General features: G+C 39.8%; 1 protein-coding gene across 1 annotated transcript; it reads right to left on the bottom strand.

The window, feature by feature from the left end:
* Positions 1–577: 577 nt before the first annotated feature.
* gpib (glucose-6-phosphate isomerase b) lies at positions 578–10,152 on the bottom strand. Its single transcript, XM_079338712.1, has 18 exons — positions 9,961–10,152; positions 9,583–9,673; positions 9,218–9,286; positions 8,803–8,922; positions 8,588–8,671; positions 8,333–8,479; positions 7,639–7,710; positions 7,506–7,550; positions 7,361–7,414; positions 6,715–6,775; positions 5,147–5,190; positions 4,878–5,030; positions 4,539–4,668; positions 4,033–4,109; positions 3,090–3,218; positions 2,722–2,797; positions 1,561–1,627; positions 578–995 (listed from the first exon to the last, which is right to left on the bottom strand). Exons 1-18 carry the CDS (start codon positions 10,077–10,079, stop codon positions 872–874), a joined length of 1,662 nt encoding a protein of 553 aa, XP_079194838.1. The 5' UTR covers positions 10,080–10,152; the 3' UTR covers positions 578–871.
* Positions 10,153–11,588: the final 1,436 nt, after the last annotated feature.

The following is an 11,588-nucleotide window of genomic DNA, read 5'->3' as shown; positions in this document are numbered from 1 at the left end:
GTCTCGGGGTCTGGGATTTTTCTTTCTGTTTGTCCTCATACACACTCAATAATCCTGTCCAGCAGTTAGAGTAACGAGAACGAAACATAGACAAGTTTATCTTGTGCTTTGTTATAAATTCAAATCTTATTTTTTGTTGTTTCAGATGTTTCCGTCTTGTAATGTTGTTAAATTTCCTTTTATTTTTATAGGATATCTTTACAGGCAAATGTTAGCACACCACATGAAACATTAGGAAAATGAGATATAATGTAATCACATTTAATGACAGGGAGGATCAAGGATGCCGTCCAGATGATTTTTAGTGCTGCTGTTTGTTTTTCTTTTTAAATGGAAGCGATGACGTCTGGGGATTTGTTTGGAGGAATTGTGCAGATGGGCTGACTGTTGACCTCTTGTTTCTCTGAATAAATTATAGTTAACTTGGTGGCTGCTTCACTCCCAGAATATGAATCTGGAACTCTGTTGCCATCTAGTGACGAGTTGTCTAAACAAGGAAACGTTTTGTAAATAGGCAAATGAAGAGCTGCTGCTTCTGTTTTTCATTAGAGAATATGTAAACGAGGCTGAAACCGGCTTTTTAAAGATATTTTAATCCACAAATTACACTCATTGTAACACTGAGGAGACAGAGGGAGCATGTTTCATTCTGCCTTCCACAACACGCCAATACAAAAAGAGCTTTCCTCTCACAGTAGTGAACAAACAAACGCATATAAAAGATGACATTCATGATATTCATAATGAGAGTATACAAACATACAGAGTGCTTCAGTCCGTCTCCTGCACACGCAGCCTACAGCAGCTGGTTAGGTGGATAACAAAGTGGAAGTGGTCAGGGTAAGAAGGGATGGGGGTTTGGAGAGTTGACTCAGGCAAAGTTCTTCTTGAGGAAGTTCATGAGTCCATTGGTGGAGGAGTCATGGGAGTTGACCTCTGCGGTGTCCTTGAGCTCAGGCTCAATCTTCTTTGCAAGCTGTTTGCCCAGCTCCACTCTGATAACACCACGGGAAGCAAGGGGAGCACAAGAAGAAGAGGGATATAAAACAGGCTTTAAAAACACATTGACGATTTAATGCACATTAAACACTGAGTTTGAACTTTTTTTTTTTACATAATGAGGATAAAGAACTACCATGATAGATGAAAAAAAAGGGATCAATGCATTTTGTGGTTATTTTTCAGATATTTTAAGTATGCTAAGGGAGTTCAACCACGTCTCCTCTACACTGCTTTGCACCTCAGCGTTGGATTTTCTCCATATTTATGGAAAAAATCGTCTTGTATAACGTCCACTCTCTATGTCTCTAAATGCAGTGTGACATTTTTAAACCCAACAGTTTTTATGGCTTCACAAAAAATTACATCCAAGGTCAGTCTGATATTTTTAGTAGTATTGGAAAATTTTGAGATTGCACTAGAATTTAAAAAAAAAAAAAGGGGTTTAATGGATTGTTATCCAAATCATGACCGATCAGTGATTGTATGTCACTATCCCTGCAGGTGTGGAATAAAAGCTATTTTCAACCATATGTGTATCTAAAGTAAAAACTGTCTCACCCCCATTGGTCAAAGCTGTTGATCTCCCACATCACACCCTGGATGAAGATCTTGTGCTCATACATCGCTGTGAAACAACACAAATGCATTATTAATCTGCATTTAAAAAAAGGACAAACAATGGTTTGTCTAGACATGTCATATTTCAGAGGTAATACGGAGGAGCTGTGAACAATAAAACCGGTTCTCTGGGTTTGGAGTTCAAAGAGCAAACAAACTGTTTCTATGTGCCCATGTGCCTTTTTTTCACTGAATCTAAAATCCCAATCCATTTATTCCCAAAGGCTGAATCATCTGCGTTTCTGCTGTCTCGTCATGTACATCTAAAGATACAGTTAAATCTCACAGTCTTATTTATAGTCATACACCTGATTTGTTAGTGTTGTAGCTTAGTACAACTCAGAGAGACATAGACGGACTGCAGATTGTAAAAAGCATTTATATATTTATATCTTTGACTTAAGAAAAAGCAGCAATACGGCCAAAAAAAAAATAGTGAGTAAAAGTAAAAGTCCTTCCTTGAAAACATAAAAACTTCCACAGACACAGTAGTTATTCTTTCAGGATTTTACTATAAAATCTTTTATCACAATAAATGTGTATTTAAATCAAGGGTGTTGACTTTTTGCTCATCCTGCACTCACGACACTTCACTTCTCACTAAGGATCTAATACACTATTTCATCCCTCACACATCAATGCATCGATGCTCCTCCATACCTGTCGACACCCTCCACCTCCAAACGCCCCCGGACAAAGATCTGATCTCTGAGCCTTTCATTCTGCTGCCCCACTACGACGGGATGATCTGCCTGACCACCTGAGGGTCCCACAGACTGTGGACTTCTCTTGAACCACTGCTCTTAGATGTTGTTTAAAGCTCTTGTTTTAAACTCTGTCTGATTTCATCTGTTTGATTTGATGCTTTTATTCCAAAATTGTAACACTTACAGATCATCAGATGGTCTGATTACACAAAGTGTTTTTATTTTGCCTTTAATATTGACTACTATTTTCATCATTCTAAAAAAGATCCAAATAAACTAATTTAAACTCCAAACCTGCGAACAATGACAGCTCTGCACCATATATCAATACACACATTCACATCTGTCTCTTTATATTCTCACTTTAAGCAGGAGAAACATGGTCTGTTCTCACCTATAAGTGCTCCCAGTGTGTATGGGGTCAGTTTCTTGAAGATGATTGAGTTGGTTGGCCTGTTTCCTTGGAATACCTGAAATAAAGACGGAGACATTTATTATCAAACAGAACACTTTGTGCAGACACTTAATAAAGTCTGGGTACTACAGTCTGTGTGTGTGTGTGTGTGTGTGTGTGTGTGTGTGTGTGTGTGTGTGTGTGTGTGTGTGTGTGTATTTTATGACAGCTAGGGGGCGCTACCTCTTGTGTTTGCAGACTGTAGTCTGCTGTAAGCACTTCCTCATGCCAAGATTCACTTTGTAGGTGTTCAACAAGATGACTGCCTCTTCTCAGATTCAGCTTTTTGTAATAAGTTGAAAACTCACTTTGTGTGGCAGGATTTTTTCCAGAGCTTCTCCACTGAGGCCGCTGGCTGCCAGCTCCTTCCTGGCCTCCTCTGTGGTCTTCCCCTTCATCAGAGCCTCTGTCTGGGCCAGGAAGTTAGCCAACAGAATCTACAGCCAGCCACACAAACAGACAGACACACAGACACACACACACACAAACACACACAGACACACACACACACACACATACACACACGAAGATGTTGCAAGCCTTAAGTTACTGTTACTACTTTTTTTGCATCCTTTATGTTTTTTATATTATTGACTTTGAATTATGCTGTTTATGTACAGTTGCGCAGCTAAAAAAATGTAATTATCATGAAAAAGTTTATTTTCACTTCTGAAATGAACCCCATAGTGAACCTCAAGGGTATTGTCAAGTAGAAGATGACAGACACCAGACTCAATAAATCAGACGAGCTGAAGGCCACTATCAGGGTTCAGAAGTCCAGAGTGAAGTTTCCACTGTCAGTGATTTGAGATGTCATGTTATCTGCTGTGTTGATCCACTGTGTCCAAGTCCAGCGTCAAAGCAGCCGTCTACCAGGAGATTTTAGAGTACTGCATGCTTTCGTCTGCTGACAAGCTTTAAGGAGAGGCTGATTTCCTTTTCCAGTAGAACATGGCACCAAACTAGCAGGGCTCAAGCTTTTTCAGCTGAACCTGTTTAAGTCTAAAAAGTCTTTTTTTAATTAACTCTTTCTGCAAAAGGTTCAGACCAATGTGATATCATACTTTAAAACAAGAACAACAATTTAAAAATGAAGGTCTTCATCAATCTGTGTTTAACTAATAATTAATGAAACACATTTCTCAGCAACAAGGGAAAAACCAATCATCGTTGGTTATTTTCTTCCACAGACAGCAACACATGCAAATATTATCCACAATGTTTTGAAGACATTCTTCCCCTCAGTGATACCTTGTGGTGCAGGCTGTCTCTGATTGGATGCTGTGACTGAGCTGGAATCAGGAAGTCTGAAGGCACCATGCGGGTTCCTGAGTGGCACACAGTCAAACTGTCAGTACAAACGTAGAGGAAGGTAAGTTTATTCATATATAAAGTTAATCAATAATGTTTTATCAATCAATCAAACAGACAATTAATCAACCAATACAAATCCCTTAATTGAAATTTCTATTTAACAGTTGACAAATAAAACTTAAAAGAACATCAGCAAAATAAAATTCCTATTTTGCTCTTGGCACGATGTCTCTTTTAATCCCCCCCCAAAAAAACTGAGACCAATTCTGGCCAATTACAGCCAGGCACATAGAGAAGTCCTGACTCCCAGCAGAGGAATAATTCAGTGGTCACATAACTCCTTAAAACTCCTGCAATGAGGCTAACTATCTACAGTAGCATTACTCCCTGTAAAGGTTATTTTTGACTTGACTGAATGAAATGATTGTGTTCAATGGTGTGACCTTGGTGGATGAGCTGGTAGAAGGCGTGCTGTCCATTGGTTCCTGGCTCTCCCCACACTATTGGCCCAGTGTGATAGTTTACACGGGCTCCATGGTTAGTGATGTACTTTCCATTTGACTCCATGTCACCCTTAAACATAAACATTTTATTTTATTTAATTTTGACTTTAAAAGGTTTATTCTTTCTGATGTGTGTGTGGAAAACAGTCACAGACATTGTTTTTTATTTTGCTCATATGAATGCAAAACCAATCAATTCAACATTTAAAAATAATCTTTTAAACAAATTGGTTTTCTCTCTGTTTTTCTAATAAGGCCTGCTGAATTGTTGGGGCAGACCTGTTGGAAGTAAGCGGTAAAGCGGTGCATATACTGGTCGTATGGCAGCATGGCGTGGGTCTCAGCGTGGAAGAAGTTGATGTACCAGATGCCCAGCAAGGCCAGCAGGACGGGAGCGTTTTTATCCAGAGGTGCTGTGCGGAAATGGTTATCCTGCAGTGGAGAGTCATATGTTCAGTCGCTTTTATGTATTCTGTGTGTGAATATGATATGAAATGTTTTTCTACACTTCAGAGGTGAAGAAATGAAGATGTTGGAGACGCGCATACCATCCAGTGAGCTCCGGAAAGAAGCTTTTCAAAGTTGTCGAAGCCTGGCAGAGAGAGCATATGTGACTGACTGGAAAATAAATGTACACCCTGTTTATTCAGACTGTTTCAGCAAGCCAGAGTCCTGTTTCTTCACTTAAGTGTCACATCCCCGGGTTAAGTTGTCTGTTTATTTCTGTTTCCCTCTTGTATCATGTCCAGTGCTTGTGTTTTACTCTGTCACTTACCCTGTCTCTCGTTCCAGGTCTGTTGGCTGCATGCCCTTCCCCCATTGTGTCTCAGCCTGCTGATTACCTGATGTGTCTCACCTGTGTCTTAACTCCACCCCCTGTTCAGTATTTAATGTCTGTCTTCCCCTCATTCTGTGCCAGTTCGTCTTGTTAGTTTAGCAGCGGAACCAGCACTTATATAATCTGAATTCTGATCCTGACCTTGCTCGTTTTTGACCCTGATTCTGCCTGCTGTCTTTGTACCTCTGCCTGAACTGTCTGACTACCTGTGTACTGAACCCAGCCTGATTAAAGGAACTGTTTTTTGCCTACCCTGAGTCGAGCGTTTGAGTCTCTGTTCCTGATCGTGATATTAAGACAAAGCGTAAAGATTTTCTGTTCCTGTGGCGTTGTGTGGGCAGACCGGTTGGAGGTCTGTGGTTAAGAGGTTCATTTTAATGTCTTTGGGTATCATAGTGTGGGTGTCAGTGTCGAAACTGTGGATCAGCTTTGACCGATTGCAATGGCAATTTGTGCATTTGTTTCTGTTCCCCTCAGGAGGGATTGCAATAAACTTTAACACATTTTTCTAGTGCCACAATCTAATCTACATTTCTGTGTTGTATATTGTCTAGCATTGGAAAAACCTGCACCCTGATAGACCATCAGTCTCGGCGACACTTGCATTTATGGCTGATTAGCAAAGGATGGCATTCTTGAAAGCAATTACATTATCTGGGCTTCAACTTGTTACGGGCTCATAGCAGGCTTTTTTGCAATATGCAATATGACACTTTTTGCATCACATGAAGAAAACTTTCAAGCAAAGAAAAACACATTTTTCTCGTCTCAAGGCAAAATGAGGGCTGGATTCACGACCACTCAACACTACTACCATGTTTCTAATGATACACAGCTTCGTGTAAATGGGTGAAGTATCCCTTTAAATTGGTTTTGGGGCCAACATAGGCAACTCAGATGTATATAAATTGTCTAGAAAGGGGATACTGTATCGTTTAGACAGGAAATGTAGGTAAATGGGTAACATTTACCTATATGATGCACAAATGAGGATAACTCATCTGTAATCATACATCGGATGCCTGGCCATCAGGGTTAAAAGCTCTTATCACCATGATTTAAGGAGATGTTTGCGTTTAGCTCAAAGCACTGCCGTGGCTACAACCCCATGAAGCTGCTAGCATGACTGTAGACTGGACTCAAAGTCTTTTTATGCATTATAACATCAGTGAAAGGTGTACATTTTTCAAATTCACAATAGAGTGGCTTTAGATAACCAATTTCATGTTGCAGTAAAAAGGAAATACTTATAAAAAGAGAAATGTTCATGGTACTTACCAATGTGAAGGGCGATGGACATCCCAATAGCAGACCACAGAGAGAAACGACCGCCAACCCACTTAAAGAGAAAAACCCCCCAAAATAAAATAGACTTCATTAAATATGTCCATGGCTTAATGAAAACTGTGTTTCATTGAAAGAATAAACAAGTTTACATATTTGCAAATAATTCATGTATTTAACCCTGGCACACATGTTGTGTTATACTGCCTCTACACACAGAAAAAAGTATTTTGCAATTTGTTCAAGTTTCTACCCTGTCTTGCTAAATATTTACTGTATCTCCAGCTATATAATCAGTGTACAACACTTGCCGCCATTTCTTCTGTAACATAAAAGCCATATTATAGCTCTTTACCCTTTAAATATCAACAATGTAACTAAATGCAGCTCGCTGACCTTTGGTGAGACCCAGCCTTTACAGTAACCTCTGCAAGAGAGAAGGTCGCTACCAATAATAACTGAGTCTGAAGAGAGGGGCTTCTGATTACCCAGCAGCTGCTGGCAAGAGCGTCCGACCCACCTACTTCACAGGTCAAAAGTCTAGTTTATTCTTAGCCGCTGCCTACGGCCCCCTTTATCCACAGTCTGTGCACGAGGACCGACCGAACACAGTCCGATTCAAGGCTCTAAGATCACTCACATCCCAGAATTCAAACATGTTCTCTGTGTCGATGCCGAAGTCCTTCACTTTGGGCTGAGAGGGGAGACAGAGAAAACAGCACGCTTTGATACAGATATCTGGACAGAGAAAGAACAAATGATCTTACAAATATTTCAGCACCTACCCCGTTTGTGGAGAGTGCAACAAAGTGTTTGGCAACAGCAGCTTTCTGTTTAAACATAGAGAGGATGTGACTGCAGGATATCATTCAGCAAGTTACAAAACATTGACGCTATGTTATGATGTTACAGACTCACATCTTTGGCATGTCCAAGGAACCATTCTTTGGCCGACTCAGCGTTGGTTATGGTCTCTTGGGTAGTAAATGTCTTTAAATGGAGGATACATAACCAGGTAAGTATAATCAACAAAACAACGACTGTATGGAAGGATGGAGCCACTGTGATATCACCAGATGATTTGTGAACCTCTTAGAGTTCTGCATTTGAATGATTTCATCTCATTTTTTTCTACCAGAATGACCATTTTTGGAAAATGAGGTACATAAGCAAATGCTACATCTCAACCCAGGTTGCTGCGCTGATCGGGACTTGACAGTCACAGGTATGGCCATGGACCAAAATATTTTCTGCTTATTGTCAATTTAAATCTTATATATTACAACATTAACACTATGCTGTATTTAGTAACACTTTAATCTAGTTTCTTCTCTTTGTGAATCATGTTTCATAAGGCTGGAAGTCTGATTTGAAATGGCTGACATAACATTCACTTAACTGTCTGTAAAGACAAGCTCATAATGTCCAGTACGACCAGATTCATTTGCCTGAGGGTAAACTTTATTTATTCATGTGAAGGACTGTGTACCGACTGGCTGTGTACACATGAATATAAATAAGATGAAGATAGTAATCTGGCGCAGTGAAGAAGTTCTGCTTTGCTCCCCAGGGAGAAATAACGTTTTTTTTTAATTGAATTGAAAGCAGCTACCTTGGATGCAATGATGAAGAGGGTTGTCTCAGCGTTGAGCTGGGCCAGGGTTTTGGCAATGTGTGTTCCATCAATATTTGACACAAACCACACACGCGGTCCATCCTTTGAATAAGGCTTCAAGGCCTCAGTCACCATCAGGGGGCCCTGCAATGCAAATTAATTCAAGTTCCAAGTCCGAGGGCTGTGTTGCTAGGATCACGTGTTTGTTAAGAATAAAGCAGAAGGAGCTAACATTTTGAATTGTGCACTTACAAGGTCAGATCCTCCAATGCCAATATTGACAACATCTGTGATGGCCTTTCCTGTGAAGCCTTTCCACTCACCACTGCGAACTCTCTGCAAGATCATTGTCAATATTAACCATAAACGTCTTCAAAAGACTGAAAGCTTAATGAGCAAATGTGAAAGTGTAGCTTTGAAATTCGAGAGTGCCACAAAGATGTTTCATTTTGACAGGTCTCCCTCACATGACAGAAGCCCTTCATCTTCTCAAGAACTTTGTTGACGTCTGGCATCACATCCTTGCCCTCTACCATGATGGGAGTGTTGGAGCGGTTCCTCAGAGCCACATGGAGCACAGCACGACCCTGCATATTACGTCACAGAGAGCAAAAACACACTTTTACACGACGGATGTGTTTACTATTTTCTGCTGATACGGTTTCAAATGAAGCTGGTCATGGTTGTCATTTCTTTAATTTTCAAAATTAACTTGATTTTTACATTTAAAAAAGAAAGGAGAAGGAAGCATGTGTACAGAGTCCTGTGACACATAAAAGCAGCTTCAGTGGCTGTTCCAGTTTCAAATCAGTGGGATAAATGTCTCGAGGTACAAACTGCTGCAGATCGAGTAGGAGCTTATCTGTGGTCAACAATACGCACCTCAGTGAAGTTTATCTTGTCTCCTTTGAACATCTTCTCTCTGGCAGCTTCAATACCTCTGGACTTACCCTGAAAAGACAATAAGTGTTCACATGAGCAGCAGGTATTATCAACGATGTACATGTCAGTTATGAAGTCATGGTGGTGACCAATCACATTATCTGCAAGTCCCACCACTCAATAGAATTTATAGATTAAATGATATATTATAAAGGGCATTTGTGTTCTATTCATGATGCCTGTATTGGATGAATGGAAACCCACTTGCAGCTTGTAACATGGACAGTTGTGATTTTAAATTTACCAACCTACATCTTTTTTTTGTTTTTTAATTAGAAGGGCTACTATGAGAAAAAAATATTTACCAGATCAACCAACATCTTCATGACTTCATCAGTGATGAGATTCTTGGAATAATCCAGAAGAATGTCTCCATCCTCTGTTTTCAGTGATAAACTGAATAAACAAAAACAAAAAAAACCATCAACTACAAGAGTAAACCATGGTGACTAAATTATCCAGAGCAGTACAGCTGTATTATTCAGGGAAGGTTAGACTTCTGGCTCTCAACATTATGTAATAAAGTTGGGGACTGACATTTGGCTGCCAATGATTAAATAATCTGAACAATCACACAAGTTATACAACAGATTTTTTTTACAGGTGAAGTATTTGCATTTGTCCAGTGATGCTGTTTATTTTGTGTTTTTACTTTATAATGTTGATTTAAATAGGATGCCTACCTGAGCTTGTTAAATCTCTCCTTGTCAGCCTCGAACATATGCCTCAGGTTTAGGTTCAGGGCGTGGGCTGTGTACCAATCCTGCAGTTTTTGGAAGTTGGGGTCCTGTGTGAATGCCATGATGTCTTGGGGGGGCTTGCTGTGCTCCGCTGTGCTCGACTATCCTGGCTGAGTGGGGCCGAGGGTGTCAGAGGGAGAGCTTTTTGAAGGGCATCCAGTCTAGAGCCAGACTCGCCCCTCCCACATGAGACACACTATCTGCAGGCCTTAGTGCATGTCACACCTCCACACTGTCCTGCAGGGTTAAAGTCAGAGTGTATTGATAGGGTGACAACAAGATGAAATACAGGGATGTGGAGAAAAGAGCTGCATAAATCACTTCACACTACAGACAACACTGCAGATTATTCTAAACCCCTCTGAAAAAACATGTGTCTGTATGTAACAGTTACTACTCAATACATTATTACTCATAACATTACAGTGTACCCTTTACGGCTGTGGCTCGGAGTCGGTCATCTCTCAACCAGAAGGTCAGGGGTTCGATCCCTAGCTCCTGAAGCAGCATGTTCGATGTGTCCAAGGGAAAGACAAAACCCCAAGTTGCTCCTGTTGCTTTGTTGGCAGCATGTGAATGTGTATGAATGGGATTAGTTACCTTCGATAGTCCCTTTACGGAGCAACTGCTACCGTCAGTGTGTGTATGGGTGAGAGGTAGTCGGTAGTCAGTAGTGTGACTTGTCAGAAGACTATAAAAAGCACCATAGAAGCTCAAGTCCATTTACCATTGCAAGTTGCACAATGTTGAATGATAAAGTACCAACACAATAGTCAGGATCAAAGTCAAAACTTTCATATCCTCAAAAGAACCTTTCAAGTTATTACTCATCAAATTCACAAATTTCTAAAAAAAAAAAGAAAAAAAAAAGAAAAAAGAAAAATACTAAACAAACATTTCAGACTTTATGCTGCCCAACATATTATTTCTGACTGTAACCCTAGTGTTTTAAGTGTTTTATGATGTCTTCTTTATGGACTTACAATACAAATTAGTCTTTAAAAAAATACACTCTTGTTTCAATCCTTTTTAGAAATTATGACATTAATTTCTGGTGCCAGTGTTTATCACTATATTGTGTATATATTTTTACCAATAATTTTACCAATTCACACTAAGTCTTAGGCTAAACTTCATTAATTAATCTTAATTAACTAAATTACTATCACCAGAAGAGCAGAGAGCCTTAGAATACAGAAATTCAACCACTCTTTTCAGAGTGGGGGGAATGTACAGATCATATACAGGCTGACTGGTGCCCCCAAGTGACGTATTTAAAACATGAAATGGTTTATGTAATTCTCTTCATCAGACACTAGAGGGCGGTAGAAATTCATTATCTGGCTTGTAGCGTCCCTTTTAAGGCGAGAAGGTAAATCTTCTGATAGAGGAATGTAGCATATAACCTATAAAGTCAGTATCACATAAATTATTTGATTTCATTGGACATTGGATATAGGAGCCATTGTATGACCAAGTCTACACCAAGAGACAAGACTTTGTGCCTTTTTGTTTTGTCTGATGAATTGAGCAGCATATTGAATAAAAAAAGTCTTCAACATGGAAATTGA

The sequence above is a fragment of the Symphodus melops genome (assembly GCF_947650265.1).
Source record: "Symphodus melops genome assembly, chromosome: 3".
Classification (NCBI taxonomy): domain Eukaryota; kingdom Metazoa; phylum Chordata; class Actinopteri; order Labriformes; family Labridae; genus Symphodus; species Symphodus melops.
Note: the sequence above shows the minus strand (reverse complement) of the source record. Positions and strands in the feature narration are given on the sequence as shown.